Source organism: Branchiostoma belcheri, unplaced genomic scaffold (genome assembly GCF_001625305.1).
Source record: "Branchiostoma belcheri isolate BF01 breed outbred unplaced genomic scaffold, Haploidv18h27 scaffold47, whole genome shotgun sequence".
NCBI lineage: Eukaryota > Metazoa > Chordata > Leptocardii > Amphioxiformes > Branchiostomatidae > Branchiostoma > Branchiostoma belcheri.
Window position 1 is genome coordinate 877,921 of NW_017804098.1, and position 20,740 is coordinate 898,660.

At 38.6% G+C, this 20,740-nt stretch overlaps 1 protein-coding gene across 7 annotated transcripts in view; it reads right to left on the reverse strand.

The window, feature by feature from the left end:
- Nucleotides 1-19,872, reverse strand: part of LOC109479148 (serine/threonine-protein kinase D1-like) — a 29,635-nt gene extending 9,763 nt beyond the window's left edge. For 3 of the 7 annotated variants that reach the window (XM_019781025.1, XM_019781026.1, XM_019781022.1), the window contains exons 1-7: nucleotides 19,493-19,872; nucleotides 8,756-8,894; nucleotides 7,847-7,978; nucleotides 6,868-6,989; nucleotides 4,834-5,001; nucleotides 2,201-2,311; nucleotides 1,754-1,838 (exon numbers count right to left, since the gene is read on the reverse strand). In XM_019781025.1, coding sequence (XP_019636584.1) covers nucleotides 1,754-1,838; nucleotides 2,201-2,311; nucleotides 4,834-5,001; nucleotides 6,868-6,989; nucleotides 7,847-7,978; nucleotides 8,756-8,894; nucleotides 19,493-19,687 — 952 coding nt within the window. In that variant the 5' untranslated portion in view covers nucleotides 19,688-19,872. Of the gene's footprint in view, nucleotides 1-166; nucleotides 257-1,753; nucleotides 1,839-2,200; nucleotides 2,312-4,833; nucleotides 5,002-6,867; nucleotides 6,990-7,846; nucleotides 7,979-8,755; nucleotides 8,895-19,492 lie in introns of all 7 variants that reach the window. The other 4 variants (XM_019781028.1, XM_019781023.1, XM_019781024.1 and 1 more) reach the window with 3 other exon arrangements.
- Between the last annotated feature and the right edge of the window lie 868 nt (nucleotides 19,873-20,740).

The following is a 20,740-nucleotide window of genomic DNA, read 5'->3' on the forward strand; positions in this document are numbered from 1 at the left end:
GAGAGAGAGAGACATATCTCTCTCTCTCTCTCTCTCTCTCTCTAAATACATGTATGTATGTATGTATGTATATATATATATATATACAATCCCAAAATAATTCTAAAGGTATTAAACAACTTAAGTACTAAGCTATCAAACAATAACAAAAAAAAATTGTCTTTACCATCCCTCCTACCTCGATGGAATGCTACCTCTCCAGTGCAGTCTTTTGGTAGTTTTGGTGCACACTTTTTGTGGACATTAAACTTACAATCTGCAAATGATGATAAACAAACAATAAATTTGTTGACATGTAATAACTATGCACTAAAATGTACACTAGTGTAATGGTGCTTTGGACCATGCTACATGTTATACCAAGATTAACACAGTTGATTTCAAACTAGTAGTATAATGAGATGAACCCCTTTTCAGTACCAAGGAAAGGTCAAAGGTTCATGCTTTGTACATGTGATGCCAGCAGAATGAGTAATTTCAAACTCAACATGGAACCTCTAAATTTCAGACTGAATGGCCATCTCTACGTCTTTATAGCTGCCAAATCAGAAAATCTGTCTACCCAATCTTGAAGTGGAAAATGGCTAATGGCTGAGGTTACCTTGGAGGTTAAGTTGTAGAAGTGCAGGAAAGATCAACACCATTGAGGTGAAGAGTGGGTGTGAGTAAGCAGGGAATCCTTCATCCTCTACCAGGAAGTGTGACAAGTGAAGATAACAACCCAAGTCTCATCCCACTTAAAGGGCAAGTACCAAACTCTCAAAATCAAAGACACATTACCATTAAAAGAAAGCTTCTAAATGCCATGTAGAGGCAAAGAAACAGAACAAAATTACCAGACCATCACTGGCCAATGATTTTTGCACCCAGAGGGGAAGATACATGTAGGGGTTCTTGGAACTCTATCTGGTGGCTTTCATTTCAATGTTTGTAATCAATCCACATCACAGAGTCTGACGTTTTACAAGCAGTAAAGCAACCCAATCAGATATGCTTTGATGATGTGGGAAACAGAGAGCATTGGTCAGGTTTTGTAGTCATGGCCTGACAGTCCAACACTAATGTGTTACATTTCACAAGTTAGCTTGTTTGTTGAACTGCATGTAGACCAAAAGCAGCTGATGAAGGTGATTTTCCCCAAAGACATGGGGATGGGAAAGACGATGTGTGGGTGGACTAACAGTTTCTTTGCTCCTTTCGACAGGAAAAGCTTCTCAAGGTTTCCAAAATCAATAATAACAGCTCAGGGCAAAGTCCTGAGTCATTGAAGAGTACACAACACACCCACCCAGGATACAGCACATTTATCAGTACAGGAGTGCTTCTAATGATGTGGCCTGGAGAGATTCCAGAGGGAGACCCTTATTTGCTAGGATGACAATTCACTCAAGAGGTCTCCCTCAGTACAGTATCATCGAGTCTACTGTTTGCATTTTGTAGTTATTTGTTTTTGTAAGCACTATTTCACAGACACATGTAATTGTGCCTTAAGTAGTAGAATCTTTCCCATGTAGGTAATAGGGATATGTGATAAGCTAAATCAATGGTTAGAATCATGTTCATTTTCAATTACTACTTACAATGATTCAAGGTAATGTGCTAAATGTGATTTAATTTTCAGTCATTTGATGGCAATAGAAGATAAACAAGACTGTCATCAGCATAATTTAGCACTTACAGATAGTGGAAACATTGAATAAAACCTACACTGACTTCAACATGGATGCAACCTGACCATTAATGTTTCACTGACCTCTGCACTGGAGACCTTGTCTGAAGAGCCCCTTTAGCAACTTCTTGCAGTACTGACAGATGGTGGGCTTGGTGTAGGTGTGGACCTGCATGCACAATTACACAGGCTCACACAACAGTCACAAGTAGTACTATATATTTGTAAAATCATTGTTATGTGGACAAAGCACAATCTTGGCATAACAGGCTAAGGTTAGTCATGATGCGTTTTATTTATTCATAGTAAGTCCAATTCCATGCATGTCATGTTCATATTTCTTCACCTATGTATACACATTGTACTAAACCTGGGTGTCAGCCTTTTTAGCTTTCGTCCGCTCCCCACATTCTGCTACTTGGCCAGTAGCGGATCGGGGGAGAGGACGAAAGCTAAGAAAGCTGACGCTCAGGCTACATTGTACTGCCATTTTAACATGATATCCCTGTGATGATTTAAGCCAGTGTGCACCTGTAGTGTATGTGGAACTCTGATTCTTCCTGCCACGGCTCTTTCTATCCATATGGGACGGCCACTCCAGGAGGTGGAACGCTTGTCACGTGGCCCGTACATCTTTTCATTCTACAGTAGAGATCAGCAAAGACAAAGAAAAAACATTATCTTCTTCAACAGCTGTAAGAATGACATTTCCATTACTTATTGGGTAAAACAGATAAAGTAACATTGAGTAAGAGGAAGCTTACTTAGTCCCTTATCCTTCTCCCTGCTACCTAAGCCTGTACCCAAGACAAATTTGGGGGAAAAGGATACTTCAGCTGGGAAAAGGTTAAAAAATTGTTTTTACTGCTTTACAGTATATCTACTGCAATCAGTATGCATTGCGTATATTCCATATTCCCATTGGAGGCAGCATGTTCAGTCAGTCAGCCTGTAGCTGCAAATAGATATTCCCACAAATTCCCTTCAATGCATATAAATTCCCCCAAAGATCTTTGCAACAAGTCCTATTTCCATGATCCTTTAGGGGAACTGCTATCATTGTAAATCAGGATCAGGTGTAAGTACCCTAACATATAAAACTAGGGTTGTTAACTTTCTCTGCTGAAATTTCATGTAACCACCTCTTTCGATGACCTTTGATATTACTTTCCATGCATGTTATGAATGTATCATATGTTTTTCGATGCTTGCTGCCAGCCAGCCATTAGATGGGAAAGTGGCAGGGCTCTTAAGCCCAGCTGAGTTATCCTCTGTATTCTACACATCTTCAGTGCCTTCTCGGGCAATAATTTCATATTTCCCTGAGTAGCTTCCTGGAAACCAGCCTAAAACCCCATAAGCTGCTCAAACATTTATTGGTCCAACACAAAAATATCTGTGAGCAAACTGCTTTGGTCTTCAAATTGCACATAGTTGCAATGAGATGACAGAAATTCACCTGCTATAAAATGAATCCAATTTTGTTAGTCCTTGACTGTTAAAAACTATCAAGTCTGGAATTGTGTCTTTGCTCCAATACTCTGACTGAACTACATATATTGTAACATGCAAAACTAGAACTTTTTAAACCATTACTGAAAATTATAAAGTTATAAAAATGTTTTCATTTGAAGGCAGACAGTGCTCTCACCTTTTCTCTACTTTTATTTTCTTTGCCATGGACCACATATAAAACTAGAGGTCAAGTCTCAAACTGAGTCCAACTCTCAGGAGTCCTTACCAAAGCATACAAGAGCTGTAGTTTGTAATGTTGACCACTTAGATGTGTTTTCTTTTCCTTTGAACAAGCTAAGATCCAAAGTGATCTCAAGTATGGAATATGCCTTTGACAATGAGTTTGGGGAAAGAAATTGTTGTAAAAATACTAAAATCACCCCATGCACCCCTCTTGTCCACAGACCTGACATAGCTCCAACAAACCCTGATCATCAGCAACCAACCACCTGTTTGATCAGAAAAAGGCCTCCAGCAGAATACCATCCTAGTACTTTATGGCAGAGACAGACTGCAGACCACACTCAATCTCAATTACTCATGTAGCATTGTGTATCAACTGAAAGTTAAAGTAATGATTACCTTTAAGGAAGAGATCAAAATATATAAATGTTTATACTCTTACAAGCCTTCATGAGTAGCCAATAGTACTGTGATAAGCATCCTACAGGACAGACACAGAAGGTATTTTGTAAACCTGAGGTAATAGGGAATAGGTGGTAATAATTATAGTAGTTAGCAGGTAGTCATGGCACACTCACGGTACAAACATACACTTAAGGTATATGTGTGTTTGTCCTTGGTCAACTCCCTAATAACTTCCCCCACACATCCCTTACATGTACATCTGGTCTACGTGACTACAACCATGCCACTATTGTCTTGCCTATAAGGGGTGGCTAACTTAGAAGCCCTGCTAAAAAGCCTTTGGACTTCTCAACATCAGCGAATCATTTCCTGATTCTTGCCTTTTGAGGGATGAAACAGTTCACATCTTAGGTTGTTGCTATGGACATGAATCAATATTACAACATCATCATCATCATCTGTCCGCTGAAATGCAGGGGACTGTGAGATTTTAACAGGACTTTTTCTTGTCCCTGATGTCTGATAAGTACATGTACATGCGTGTAGCAAAAACCTTTGGTGAAAAATTCAGTCCAGAGAATGATTTGCTAGGATGGATGGAGCAAACTGAAAGAAAATCAGGCATTTAAAACTATTAACTAAGAGTTATCAAATATATGTACTCATTTCTAGTGCTCAGTCCACAGATTAACACGTAACACTTAGCCACATCACGTGCATGTTCTAAATCTACACATTATTTTTTATAAAAAGCACCTAACCGCAGGGCAAAAGTGTAGCAACACGGGGAGGTGATTTTATAAACATGAGGCACAGTGCCTTAGGTTCACATCTGTTGCAGCTACTTCCTTCTCAGGTGCGGTGCTCTTACTTGGGATGTACAGATGAAAGCAGGTAAAGACTCAAGCATTTGCAGGGTTGAAATCTTGCACATGTTCCTTTCAGGATAAGCTTTATTGATGAATGGTAGGTAGGACAAAATGCATAAGACGGTTTGGCTGTTTGTCATCGCCACTACTCCACCCCACCGCCATCACCACCACAGAAGCTGTTGAACATACCTGTGAGGAGCCCACATTTTTGGGACTGGGTGATCGTGATCGACCAAATCTTGGTGAACGAGGAAACTTTGGTGAATTGGAAGGCTTAGGTGATTCTGGAGGCATCAGTTTGCCTTCACTGTCAATGCTCACAGGGAGACTGTAGGTGCTGTCTGCATCTTTCTGCAGCTGCCATGAAGATGAAATGGTTACATGGATGAGAGGGCCTAATCACCTGCCTTGAGCATGGAGCCTTTCTCTTCCCTATATGATCATTTCATTTATGTATAAACACGTACATACATGTATAACAAACCTCTTGGGATTTCAGTGGTATAAATGACATGCGTGTGGATGGATACAATATGTCATTGCATGTGATAACATAAGGTTCAAATTAATTTGGATCTACTTTAATCTAATTTTCAACAAAACTGGATCCTAGAGATGTACAGATTATGTAATTAAATATTTGCAAAGTCAAATAATGCTAATTGTGTCTTTATAATTAGTATCCATAATAATACATTATATATTTTCAACAAGGACTTAAAATCAGGTGTACTTTTAGAGTTTAATGCAGCTGCTGGATTGTATCGACAATGACGAATTAGAACGAATTAGGACTAACTATACAACATTGACATGTTGACTGGTGGACGCATAAAATGAACATAAGATACATAATCGTCTCAGCTCCATAGAAAATTCAACCAAAATTTTCAGGTATAAATACTATAATTTACATTCCAATTTGTATAATATCCTGCGCAGTTGCATTACAAAATCCAATAGCATTTGTAGAAAAAACGAAGAAAAAAACAGTGGACTGTATCAGCCCTAGAGATTCAATTCTACTCTGAAATGCATTTTAAATGCATCTGATGTGAAGCCCCTTGGTATGGAGGAGAAATGAGGATGCGTAGGTGGTTGAGCAATCACCCAGCCAGTGAAGTGCATCATCAATAAAGGAGTTTATCACTTTCTCCCTACTATTCAAGAAAGCTGAGAATCCTACAAGAGGCTAATTGCCTGTATGTTGATCAATGGTAATACAGAACTCAATCCACAAGATGTAAGATGGGACGCAAATGATGTCCTAACTAGGCCAGAGAAAATGAATGGTATTGTTATATTCGGATTATGGTAGAGACGACACTTTGTAATTGGCTATCATGTACAGCCAACCTGCACACGAGAGAATAGTGTAACTTGTATAGATGATGGCAGAGGAGACCAGGGGAGCCCAATTATGAAAAGCTACCCTAGGCCCTATATCTCCCATACCCACCCCCATGTATGATGATCATGTTTATCAAAATAATCTCTGTATATTCCATCAAGTTCTTTCATTTCTTTGAATGAGTAAGTGAACGGCTAGAGTCTATATTTGACATTCATCATGTTTTACATGAAGTTGTTTACAAAATCCTTCCAGGCTGTGTGGGTGGGAGGCAGTGGGGGAGACTTGGTTAGACAGGACAATTATCATGCTGCTGATTACTTACACAGCACTTCTAAGTCATTAGGAAGACAACGGAACTCCATTTCCGTGCACAGCATGACAGAAACTATCACGATGGATAGAACGTGAGCTTGTTTGAAGTCAGTGGGTGTTTGACTTTGAAGAGTATTCCCTCCCCTATATCACAGACCCAAGGAAAAGTAAGTCCCACCAGTACAGTACATATGATGTTTCTGCAGCAGTGGCATTCATTTTATATTAATCAACATACAGTCAGTATTTGTCATACAAGTATTTTCAATAACTCTCTTTCTGCTACAGGCTGCAACCTCTGAGCTAACACTTATGGGTTGCTTGACAAATTTCATGGATAGATCTTTTTACATTCTGTATGTTTTGTTGTCTTTTAAATCATACTTTTACATCATGCACCATATTCCAATTTTAAAAGAAAGAGTCACATAAATCCAATTTGCATGCAAAGGGGCCTTACTACTTACCTTCAAAACCATAACTGCCTGCACTAGATCAAATTTAAGTGTCTTAATACTGATGAAGAGTACATAAACAAAACAAGAAAAACAACTGACCACGATGGAATCACTGTCATCTGATGGTAATCTCATGGCCACGGATGATCTTCTTCGCCGGGTGTAGTTGCAGTTATTGGGGATCTTGTATGCACATCTTTTGTGGTAGTTTCCTCCACATCCTGGGAAGAAATAGAGAAAAAACTTGGAGTGTCAAACCTGACCAGTGTATTAACAACACCATTTTGGCACATAAAGAGCCTTTGGCATGCTGGAGATTCGTTTCATCTCATGTATCAGCATGATAGTAGCAACCAAAATTAATTCTGTGCAGGTGTCAAAATTCAGTGCATTGAACTGTACACTCCAAGTCCAAACTAATGATTTTACGGTTGACCACCCATGGATTAAGCAGGGGTTAGGGATGTGTTACTTTCTGAAGAGATTTACAACATTATTACAGAATGAAACACTCTGCTGACTCTCTCTCCTAATTTTCTTACAGATAGCGAAATGGACAGAATAACATATTCACACAAATAACAAGGAAACAATTCTGCAGGAGGCCCTTTCTGATCAAACAGGTGGTTGGTTACAGATGATCAGGGTTTGTTGGAGCTATTTCAGGTTGAAGAAATAATACGATAAGGCTTTTGACAAACCAAAATTGTTTTTCTGTACATCAAACAATAACAATGGATAAAAAATTTACTGGTTCTGTTTTAAAGAAACATTCCCTGTGATAATGAGGACTATTCAAGCCTCTTCCTGCTTTGGGTTCACCCAATTTGTAGTGATATAAGAAATCTAGTGTAGTGTAGTAGATGTACTTCATTGGGAGGAATCATCTTGACCTGCAAGGTAACATTTTTCTTGTTTGCATTAGTATCTACTACATGTCATAAAAGATCCCAACAGATCTCAACTTTCCAAGAAAGAGCATGTTTGCTAATAGTAAAGGAAGTTGTCTGGAGAACTGCAGCAGTTTGTTTTAACAAACTATAATGTGAAAGGCACAACTAGACCAGATGGTACACACCATCACACTTGAGTCCCTGCCTGATCAAACCAAACAACATCTGCCCACAGTAGTCACAGAAGGCAGGAGACCTGTAGGAGTGCACAAACAAGGCATGGGGCCTGATCTGGGTCTCCTCCTCAGTTGCAGATGCTGAAAAACAAACAAAATGGTGTCATTAGATACAAACCAAGATGAAACTCACGACTCCCTATCTGGATTTACTAAGTTGCCATTTCTTTTTTGCTTTGAGATTATTGGTAACAAATTGACTTGGTAGAGCATGCTTTTCATTAAAATAAAATCACAAATCCAACCCTCTCCCACTATCTTTACCATATAGAAGCCAGTTTGCTTAGCAGAGAATTTGAATTACATTCAGTTATGACAGGCAAAATGAATGGCTGTTATAAATGGAACTTATCAAGAAAGATGTTGTTCCTTTCACCTTTACAAAAGTGGATTTCCATTGATATTCCTGATTATAATATAAGCCTGAATCTAGAAAATATATCCATCATCTACAAGCGTCTGTGGCTTACAGTAAATATCATCAAAAGATTCAGTCTTTCTTTTTTTAGTAACTAGAGATGTTGCCCATTGTTGGATGGTGAGTATGCATAATCAAAAAGAAATCCTTGATTTTCAAACTATTAGGCACTATAGAAACTATTTCTATACCATTTGGGCTTATAATGAAATACAGTTCAGTTCTAAATGTATTATTAATACATCAATCAAAATTAGTCCATATATTTATGCTGGGATAGGATACAAGCCAAACTGGCATTTGCACTGATTTCATTACCACAAAAGGCCATTACACAAGAGCAGATTCACTGGTGCATTGTATTGCTATAAAACTATAAAACTTGTAGTGTTTTGAATATATTCATTATTTCTTCAAGTATATATTTCAGGGAGACTTACAGGAGAGGACAACTTCAATCAGGGCTCCCTCCATGATGTGTTCAGGAGATGACACCAGCTGTAAGATGTTATCACTGCTGTCGTCATGGCGAAACAACAGAATCTTGTCACTGAAACCATAGAAGCTCCACTCAGGAAACTGTAGGGAAAAAATGAATGGTAAAAACAAATTTTCCATGTACTACCATGATATGTCTGCATCAAAACTACATATTTGGACTGCTCAAAAGAAAACTGCATGACCATTTGTGAAAAGTTATTCAATTTGTTGGTCCAAAGATGATTGCTCAGGACTGACTGTTTCATAAAATTTTGATGGCTGGCTTTTTGATGGTAGCCAAATTGGCCACCTGACACATAGCCTGGAATGAATCATCCTATTCTAGCTTCTATCCCCTCCTATGTATGATCACTTCCCTACAGAATAGCCCGGCATTGTTTGACTTTTGAATTTGGTATTTGCCCGAAATATAAGAGAGAGCTTCAATTGGCAATATTGCACAAAACTGATTTAACAAAGATCAAAGTTTGTTCCCTGTGAAGCAATACTGAATATACAATTCAACTAAGGGACAAGTTTTCAACCAGCAAACCCCAAGTTTCATTATTTTTTCTGGCTGAAGTTAAATGTCAAGAATATGCTGTACAATACTGTAACAGTACAATGCCTTTATGTACAACGCAACCTACACATATATCTCGGTGCACTGTTAAACCCATAGTTAAAAACTAGAGTTCCCCAATGTCATTCCTTTGGCCAGCTGGGTGAAATGATGTTGTTAACCTTTACGACTGACAAATCCTGATTTGCATTATTTTATCAGTTGATCATATTCTACACCCAATAACAATCTTATCTTAACAACCCTGGCATGTCACAAGCTAACCTGGTCTCCCGAAAATAATTTCATCAGGTTGGTACTGGTAGGACATAGGGATTTTCTTCTTACACCTGGTCTACATGCTCCAAGCTTGATACATGCTCCAATGACCAAAGGTCATACGTTCCATATGAGATGATCTGAATGTCAAACAATTCATCTTCCAGACTAATCACATGTCTGCACCCTAACAAACTGACCTTCACAGAGGGAAATATTTCTTCTGGCCTATTATCCTTATAAATCAATAGATTATTCAACTCCTCATTACCAAGTGTATGTTTTAAATGACATGACCCTAAAGATACGAAATAATGCACATTTTAGTTTAGTTTTGTGCAATATGTCCAACAAGGCAAATAATTTCTACACACAACGGCAAGACACCAAATGCTTTTCCCAACAAATCTGCAATGTAATGTATGTTAATTGCCTGACATAATGGTCAGAGTTTCTGCTTAGGATTCAGCTCTTGACAGCAACACATTTAGAATTCTGAAAGGGAAGTCTTCTAACAAATTGCCAATGCTCGCTACAAGTGGGTATAAGGTGGCCATTTCATGCATGATCCTATATAGGGGCTGCTGTATATTCCATTTTATCAAAGCTTGGCAGATATTGCTCAGAGTCAGAGTCTGGTTTATATCTTTACTGGAACATCAGTATCACTATAAGAATATGTGAAAACTCCCCCAGCCCAACAGTTGTAAATAAATGGTAATATGCCCCTCCTGCAACTATATTGTACATATAGCCAATTTATCACACTGCCTTCCAGCTTTCTTTTAAAACCATTTATTATGGGTTCACCACACCACGAAGTGGTGGTGAACCCATATTGCTTTTTCTGATGTTTCTTCTCCTTCTCCTTCTCCTTCTTCTCCTGCCATTTTTTAAATGGATTCAGCTTCTTCATTTTAGGGCCTAAGGTCCTGAAATTTGGTATGGAGGTACAGTGGGCAAATACCCCTAGGCGTTTTTTAAATTTTTGTGATACAGGCTTTTAGAATGGTTTTATTTGAGTTTTTTGGCTGTGTTATAGCAAATGTATTACTGAGTTAGTGTGCAGTGTTACCACATTTGGGCATGACTCATCACAATGGAATGCAGGGCATCAACCAATAGGCATGCAGCTTTCCTCTATTCTCCTTGCTGATTGGCTGTTGGGATTTAACTTGATTAACACCTGCACAGAGCATTTCCACCTGCACAGAGCATTTCTTGCTGATTGGCTGTTGGGATTTAACTTGATTAACACCTGCACAGAGCATTTCCATACTGACAGTATGTCTTTATTCAAGTGTTTTGGTAGGTATTTCAAGCTTTTCTGCTCCAGCATTGGAATGCGGGGCATGAACGTTTTTTTTTTTGTGAAAATCAACAGTTTGCATTATGCAATTAAAAATCCTAACCAATAAAGTAGGGAATAGCTATCCAACTGTTGTTTTAGTTGTATGTTACTTCATATTATAGTTATATCAATGTAAATCATTGTTTTCCCTTGTGTTTCTCATTCTTTCCCTGCCATGTCGTAAAATGTGGTGAACCCATCGCTATATTTGCTCCAAAGCAAATATTGGCCTTTCTAGTTTTGCATATCTCTCCATCAAACTGCCCTTTCAATGATATTTTTCTTTATTTTGATATATTCACAGTAATGCTGATTTGTATGTATGTACATACTGAGATAATTTTGTAATTTTCTATGTAACTTTGAATTTCAAAACTTTGAATGAATAAAATATTAACACATTATATTCAGCAATAAGTTTAGTTTTTGTTGAATGGCATGTTCATGTCAAAAAAATCTTTTTCAATGTTGAAAAAATTGAACTATGAACATCACATTCACATGTACCACATTTTCAGTACCATGGACAACACATTACATGTAGTCTTCACAGTCTGACTATATCATTATCTGACTAACACCAAGCAAGAAATCTAACCTAGATTAAAAATTGTGGGCTATCTCTCAGACATGACTTCTATTACCAGGGTAATTCGGGGGATTCCAAAAATAAGCTATTCCATAACATGTATTTTTATTGTCTGGTCTCAAAAGGGATGGCCTGTCAACTGAAATGTCTCAGTAGCCCATCTGCCTTTGGATCTGTTCTTTGATTAGTCTTGCATATCATTTAGACTGGCTTTAGAGCAAGCATCAGTAATTGCATCAATTATCTCTCTCAAGGCAAGACTCCCTAAAATATCCAAAAGGACAGGCTTGTAACATGTAGTCTTATATTGAATGTGTATGAAATAGTCACAATTATAACTGGTTCTAGGACATTTAATAAAAGTATAAAAATCTACTACCAAGGATCTTGATGTGACCAGAATGAACCGTGACAGTTTCTAGGAGCAAATCTGAAGTTTGATTATCTGAAACTGACAGGCATGTTCTTCATAATTTCATGCACGGCTGATTTTCTATAATTACAATCTTAATTCCCTGATTATACTCTAAACAAGCGAGAGTACATTAAGTTATAATTTTGATGGAGCAGGATAGTGTAATCAATATTCTTTCTTCAATGTGATAGCCAACAAAACTACTGTCATGCTATCAATTTCTATATAATTATGACTTGCCAAAGTCAGACAAAAAGCAACTACAAATTTTACACATGTAAGTCCTATGAGGTATGATATCTTGCTCAGCATTTCCAGATTCTTCTTGTGCAATAAAGAGGCATCTGATTGGTGTCTCCTACAGCTGTGGACAAAGATATCCTCCTGACATGTGTGTTCCCCAAAGGGAACGTAACCAACAAGTACTACTGCAGCTTTGATCAATAATTGGCTCATGCTAGGCAATTATCTCAGGATGCACCCAAGTGATGAAAAATGGCAGGATCAAAGGACTTGTCATTGCTGTCAGCTTATTTTATCAGCTGCAGGTGAAAGAATATTTTTGACCAAACATTTCAAAAGAACTTAACGTAAACTATGTAACACTGCACAGACTTCAAATGCATCAGGTGCTTTAGTGTGATGATAAATGACATTGCTCTGGTACTATACTAAGGCCTGTATATTTTGCTGTAGCAAAATTGTAACATGTAGATAACTTTGTCCAAGTCCAAACATTTCCAGTCAATTATTACAGTAAGCATCCATCTGAGGATCAGCTTGGTTCAATGTTTCTGGATCTTAATGTATTGTGTATACAGACACAAGCCTTGACCCCTTTTGTCAGGAATTCCTAGTACAAATTACCCTGTCATTTCACAAGCTCAGCAAACATTTCAAGCTGTTTTCCACTGTTATAACACCAACATCATGATGAAACCAATCAATTATATAAAATTCTTGTAAACACAATTGTAAGCAATCTGAATTGTTTCAGACTGCTTACCTATACTATATACTGTACCCACATATGTACAATTGTATATCAAACAAATCAATTTCTGTAGCGTTTCAACAGATAACAAAGACAAAATATGTAATTCTTGCCCTCGTAAAAGCATAATGCAGACTGATTTTTAGTTGAACCACTTTATCATTTTATTTATTGGTTTATTTCTTGGTTCACTTTTATAAACTATAGGATAAGCAGAGTTCATGTTACACATCATAAAAAATGCATTAACTTTCTATCACTCAGATTCCTCAAAGTTGATCCAAGATTGACGATAAATCAATCTGTTAGAATTTTCTCCCTCCTTCCAATAACTTTAATGTCCTCAATAGATCTCCCTCTGATGTTCTGTGCCAGTGGAGATGACACCTCAACGGACTTAATGAAGCAGGATCATGGAAAAAGGGGTGTGAAAACTCTTCTCACATCCCCACTTGTACAAATGTAGCTTGTATATCTTGGTACAGATTACCCTCTTAACCTTGTGCCTCAAAGTGCTGGTATATGTGTATGTGAGACATTCTTAAGTTATTTCTCCATGAAATATTTTTGTAATATCTAGTAATAGTACTAGTAGCACCTTTTGTAATCTTTTTATTTCATTTGTCTCATTGATTATGGAACTATATTATGATTTGTATAATCTATTTTGATATATGTTTTCTCAACATAATAAAGAAGATGGTGCCTGTGTGATTTGAGATTTGATATGAGTCTTTTATGACAGTGTGCATGCGCAGTGTAGAAAATGCATTTCACAAGTATGTCATTGACTAGCCCAGTAGACATGGAACTGTGCCATGGATGTTTATTACACTTTAAAGGGTTTCAGCATCATCCCTAACATATTTTGTGGGGAATCACTGCATATACATACTTTTTAGGCAAGGCACTCCTATCTTTTATCATTAAAATTTACAACTGCCATAATCCTCTATTGCTAACCTTAAAGGCAATGAGTGGGGATCTGGGAACACGAGTGACGCACTCATCAGCCTTGCTGACGTCAATGCACACAAGGTGGGCCTCCTATCTCCTCAAGGCACACTTCTCCTGTCTTAAGGAAATCATCTTGCTAGTGCTAACAAGCTGATCTAGTATGTTTTTTACTTGGTCTTGTCTCCTTTAAAGGAAGTAAGACCTTTTTTCCACATCATTTGATAATTGTGCAAATTTACATCTAGTTCTGTTTTTCCCTTTCAGGAAACAGCCCACAAACTCAAATAAACAAAACAGCATTTTGAAACACTTTTGTACTGTAGGATTTACATCTGGGGCATGAATTATGATACTGAAGAAATAAAGACATAAATGGGGAAATAACATAATAGTACCAGCTTTACGTCTTCAAGAAGGATTGCTGTGGCATGTCCTACCGCATGCACGCAGACAAACACACACATAGGCGCATGCGCACACACACAGGCGCATGCACTCATGCATACACACACACACACACACACACACACACACAGATTCATCAATGAAGACATATCCGTAATGATGCATGGGTAACTAATGGCGAAAGGCTTACATGTACAAGTAGAACTGATATGTGGAAACATCTTAGTCATTTCAAATGGCCAAATATGAAGGCATGCACTATGTAGTCTGTTATTATATGGCCACAGGTCTCTAGACATGACAGGAGCAACCACCATTTCATTCCTACCAGATAATTATGATCTACACATACATGCTCCCTTAGGAACTTCAGACCTTCCAGGTAAACAGTAATCTCAGACCGGTGAAATTAGATGCTTCCTAAACACAGGATGTCTCCCTTATAATCTAGCTTAGCTTTTTCAACTTCATGCCCACAAATTGCAACTTTTGTATGGCAAAATAGATTTTTGACAACCCAAAAAGCGACGTTCTCCTTTTTTGTCAAACGTTACATTCACTGACAGGGTTTACTTGAGATGGTTGAAAGAATAGTAGTAATACCTTGAAAGCTTTGTGGAAAGAGTTGCATGTCAAGTCTAAGGACAGTGACTACATTTGCCTGTAGTAAAGATAATCTACTTCTAACCTCAAATCTCCATAACAAGAAAACTAAACTGCGATGATGTAGAGGTAATCTGAGTTACAGCTCAGTATATGTTACTTGACACTGAGCAGATAATCTTCCAATTCTCAAGATGACCCAAAGCAAATTTGAAGTGTCTACACAACTATTTACTACATGAATGATTAGCATTCCAGCCATTCTTCCAAACTCCCATGGTGTTGTAAATAATCTGACAAGAGAAGACTGTCTTGCCAATCTGGACTATCCAGTCTTCAGTCACTACATGTAACATAACACTGTATTATTAACAGGTCATATTATCTGCATTCTCTGGTACACATGTGTGGGGGTGGGGTGTATCTTATATTCCCTCAGGCTATTTGCTATCTTAAGTAGGACGGACCATACAGTTACTCTCCAAGCAGAGGTTTGGGTTTTGGGGGTATTTTTAGCGTGTTTTTAGGCTTTTTTATCGGGGTTTCTCTTTTGCACTGAATTTTTTTTCCCACCAAACCCAACCTCTGCCGGCAGTCGAAAACTTCAATGGGCTATAAACCTAATCACTTCAACACATTTCAGTCGTTCTTCAAGGAGGTGTGAACCAGACGCATGAATAGGCACAGTCAGCAGGAGGCGTGTGGCCCAATGAATACCTTTCCGACTGCCTAGAAGTGTGATAATCCACCACAATAAATAGATATCCCTAATGACAGTTTGATGGTTCCCGGGGAGGGGCACTATCGCCTGTTTTGAATAGGTTTGCCCCTCCCCGAGGTGAGTGCCGGCAGAGGTTGGGTTTGGTGGGGAAAAAAATTCAGTGCAAAAGAGAAACCCTGATAAAAAAGCCTAAAAACACGCTAAAAATACCCCCAAAACCCAAACCTCTGCTTGGAGAGTACCATACAGTGACAGTTTTCTGTTACTCTTTTGTACCCAACACCTCAAGGTCAGATATGCTTGTCATGATGTCATCCATATGTTAAATTATGTTTAACGTTAATGAATAACCTCAAGTCCACCCAAATGTTCAGCATAATCATTAGACCTTTCAGTCCTTAGCTAGCATATGATATGAACTCCATGATATTCAGGTACAACTGTTTTGCAGGGTCAATTCCCACCAATTCTATGATAAAAATACTGGTAATTCTCATTCATGACATAGTTTATATGTACACATACACCATAAAGCTACCAAGTATGAGACTAAACAGAAGCCTTAATTTGTGAAATCAATAACTAGCATACATTGTATTGACCTACTAACATGGTGAGGTCAATACTTGTGAGTTATCAGGTGATCTACAAGTGTCCTGGCTACCATTACAACAAATCCTGCAATAGGATTAACAACTACTCTGTGCTATCTGGTTGACAAAATAACAGCCATTACTGGCCTTATCTACTATTTCTGAACCTTGCAGTAGCACTTGCTTCAGGCAGCTATCTCAGGTATCAAAGACGTCTTTGTGTCTGCTCCTTGTTACCTGTGCATCTAGCACTATAGATATAATTCATCTCAAAGGTAGCACTCCAAGATGTACCAAACATAAGTCTCCTTGTGATCCTTGCTAAAACCAATTTTTGCCTGGCACTTCCCCTTCTTCTGGCCCTTTTCCAAGCACTTGAATCAGGAAGATTTATGTCAACAATAATGAAAGAGAGGTATCCTGATCCACATCATGGCACATGCATCCTCTGGAAAGTTACTAAGGTGACAGGCATCATCTTACTATGTAAAACCTCAAAACAAATGACAAACATCTATCTTATGACAGTTTTCGCAAAACATGTAAGCTACTTCTACTACTACTACTACTAGTTGTAGTAAATCTAATAATCTACAATATACAATAATCTACAGTGTCAACTCCATTTCTTCTCATTCATAAAAGAAATCACCTTTGCTGTGGGAAGGTTATCATAATATCAGCCATGTTCACAATTGGAAAACAAAATTTGACATTGTGGTGTACTTGAGATTAAGATCTCTATACAAAGTGCCTGTAAAATAAAGAAGCTTACTTTCGAATTCAGAAAATGTAAAACTGAAAGGGAATAGCCTTGGACGTCCCTGAAGGAGCATCTGATTTCCCTTACATGTTCAAGATTCAGACCAGAGAACAGCTTTCCGAAACCAGGAAGTTACTTGAAAATGACTCAATACCCAGATTTAGATTGTCTGGACATGAGCATGTGTCCAAACAACGAAAAGGAAAAAATAGATTTTGCAATTGCCCCCAGACATGACTTCATCCACTTCCTGTATTCAACTATTTACTTTTTCCTATCCTTCTTATAAATGCAGAATACAGTATTATCCACAGACCCTATTGAATATATGCATAAAGTGGAAATATTGAAATACATGGTAAGATTGCATTGGGGTTTTGTGCACATGAAAAATTTGGAAGTGAAAAAAATCTGTTCGAAAATGTACAAATTAGCTGATCCCCACAGGCCAAGGGATTTTCTATACTAGATAAAAAGAAGTAGAATTTAGTATCATAGTGTTGTATTCTAGAAGAGTACTTACAGCCTGCAAAATACCTGGTTGCCCAGTTGCCCCGGGGAACCAAATTTTACTTGAGGCAACATATTTTTGAACCTAGCTAGCCCATTGTGCTACCTGCACTTTAAGAATGCTACCCCCCCCCCAAATCATGCCCACTTGGCTTGCACCACTATATCTGGCAGATGCTTTTTAATTTTAGGTATTAATGGCTATAAGTATCAGTTAACTAAAGGCTGTTAGAAATATTGTCAAAGGCTTACGTATGTAACATTACTTAATTTGAGGAAAGTAGTAACTTATAGGTGGGGCAACCTATAAGTTTGCATGGAAATCATCAACCTTCCCATGAAAAATCTTCAAAAAATCCAAGCCATTTCATTTCAATATAATGGTGTTGCTATTGTACATTTTTTTCCAACATTCCAATGAAATGTTTAATATTCAGTATCTGTGCTATAGTAGCATACAGATTGTATCATATTATTACTGTGGTATTAATCGCATTATTATAAATTATCATACGTAACATACATTTATCATACATTACCAACATGTTTCCCTATAGTACTAGTATTTCCCTATTTGTATAGTACCTGCACACAAATATATGTTTTTGCATCTTTTTGTTTACCAAAAATCAAGTTGTTTTCCCAAAAGACTGCCAAGACTCTGTATTACATGTATTTAAACAACAAAGTCCTCAACCCTGTTTGCTGGGAAGAAAGACTTACAAAACAGTGCCTAACACATGCTCCTGCCAGATGTTGAGACATGTGCTCTTGGAAATACCAATTTGTCAACAATCTAACACCTACTACTTATCTGATAGTGCCTCCAGCTAATGCCATACAACCAAATTAACTACAAAATCACTCCATAATTTTCCATACAAGTACCCTGGTAGGGAGAGAGGTGTCTTTTTTCAAGCTGACTAGTCTCCAACAATGTTATGCAATCCATCATGAACGTAAGGAGGTTCTGCAGTTCAAGGCATATCGAAATGCACATCAAATAATGATTTAAGATTAAGAAAGGTGGTGTTAAATATTACACAACAATCTAGAAAAGGATGGGGCCTATTTTTTTTAGCAATGGCCAACGATAGCTTTATCCTGTGCATCTGAAATGAAGGTCCTCATCAACACACAATGGATGAACATCAAACATAATTTCAAAGCAATAGACAGATTTCATAACATGATGGTACCCACTGCTACCCAGTGTTTGACAAAATAATATCGGTCAGATAAACTGATACCATAATCAATTCTTGGTGTGGGTGTTCCCCTGGAAATGTATGACTTCCTGGTTGATGATATACCCCGAGCCAGGATGATATTTGGTGCCCTGACTAGATAACGTCTGGTCCCTGCGGGGATTGGGGCCAAGGATGGGGCCTTGGCCGCCGCAACATGACACCATACAACATAAACACCTCAGCAGGCAATCTACCCGCTCTGCAGGGGTAGGGTTTGCTCAGGAATAAAAGTGCTCTTGTCTGGTACACAATCACAGAGGAAATACATTAGACACAAGCTAAAGAAGCTCTGCACGACTGTCTCGATATGATGTAATGTAATCATATAGGTTGATTGTAATTTTTCACACGCAGAGGAACTAAGAATATCTAGTTTTATGACATTGAAGGACGTGTAAATCTTGCGTCGTCTGCAGAATTTGAGACGTCAGGCAAAAACGCCTGATACAAGTGATAGTCAACTGCCTGAGGTTGAGTAATTTTGGCTGGCTGTGTTGCAGACTAGATTGGGTCGAGTCCTTCGGATCTGGACAGGCCTGTGTCCGGCAGCAAACAAGGTATGTCATCCAAGGAACAGACTATTCATTCATTGTAACGTTACACACGTTCAACATGGCCGCAAGAAGCGGTCGACTTGCAGCGGGACTCAGGAGGGGCTTGTGCAGCGCGGCCCTGCCTGCTGGTGTGTCTTATCTACGTGCTTACCTTGCTCTCGATAGTGGTACACGCAAGCTCCTTGACAGTGTGGACTGTTAGGTCTGAAGCCGATAGGCTGACAGACTCCCTCTGAAGGCCGATTTGAAACTGGAAAGATATCATCCCCTCCTTGGACCCGGTAGACGTCGTGGAGGCGGTGGCGACGGCGACATTTCCGCTGCTTTCTCCGCCGTTTTCCGTCATTCTGCTGACTCTAGACAAACCTAAAGACTTCTAAATGATCGGAGAAGCACGGTGTGGTCCAAGAACTGAGAAGGGGAAAATAAGGAAAGCGCTAACCCTTCCCACACACTGCGGCACCGAGACTTAGCAAGAGCGGAAATGAAGCCGGTTGGCCGTCTCCTCCTGCCCAAATACGTAAAACCATAATAATGAGATCACGTGACAAGTCCTTCGTGACACATTCAACAGGTAGGCGGGTCCTGCTGCGGTGTACTGTAACCTCACAGGGCCCGCAGCCGACTTCTAGGGGTCAACGGAGCTCCTTTTTCTCACACAATGTGCTATAAAATAGTAAAAGACACAAAACATCAATGTTCCTTTTTTTTCACTTTCTATAAAAGGTATAAAACAAGAGTTTGGAGATGTCCGACTCTGTTAGAGCTTCCGTGAATAGTTTCGTTAGGATGAAGTCACTAAAAAGAGCCAATATAAAGAGACTGTGTTTTATTCAGCGGTCACGATGCACCATGACGGTCACCGAAACGTCGTTTGAATAAAACACTCTGTTGTTGCGTAAAAATAGTCTCGGTATTTAGACCTTTTGTAATTTTTTTTCTTGTCACATTGATTATGGAAATGAGGTTGTAATTAATCCTAGGCCTTGGGTAGCTGAAAGCATGTAGAGTAGTTAACTAATTATTCCCTTGGCATACCATTATCCCTATTTGGCCAATTCTTGCTATTTTTAAGCAAGCGACATTAAGGAGACTACGGAGGATGGCACCCAGGCTAAGTATCTGGCAGAGAGCTAATGCACAAGCGCAAGGTCATTGATGACAGCGCGAGCCCCAAAGCCCGAAAGGTTCAGAAGGCGAAGTTAACGTTAGGCGGAGAAAAAAAGGCATCATGCCCTTATAAATGAGTAGCAGAAATGGAATATTGGACGCATAATATTAACTAGTACGCTCGTTCATGGCAAAGGATGACTACCATACAGACTTCAGAAAGGAATACCAATTATATATATTATTCAATCTGGGATACACATTTTCAAAGCATATTCTAATCCCGCTT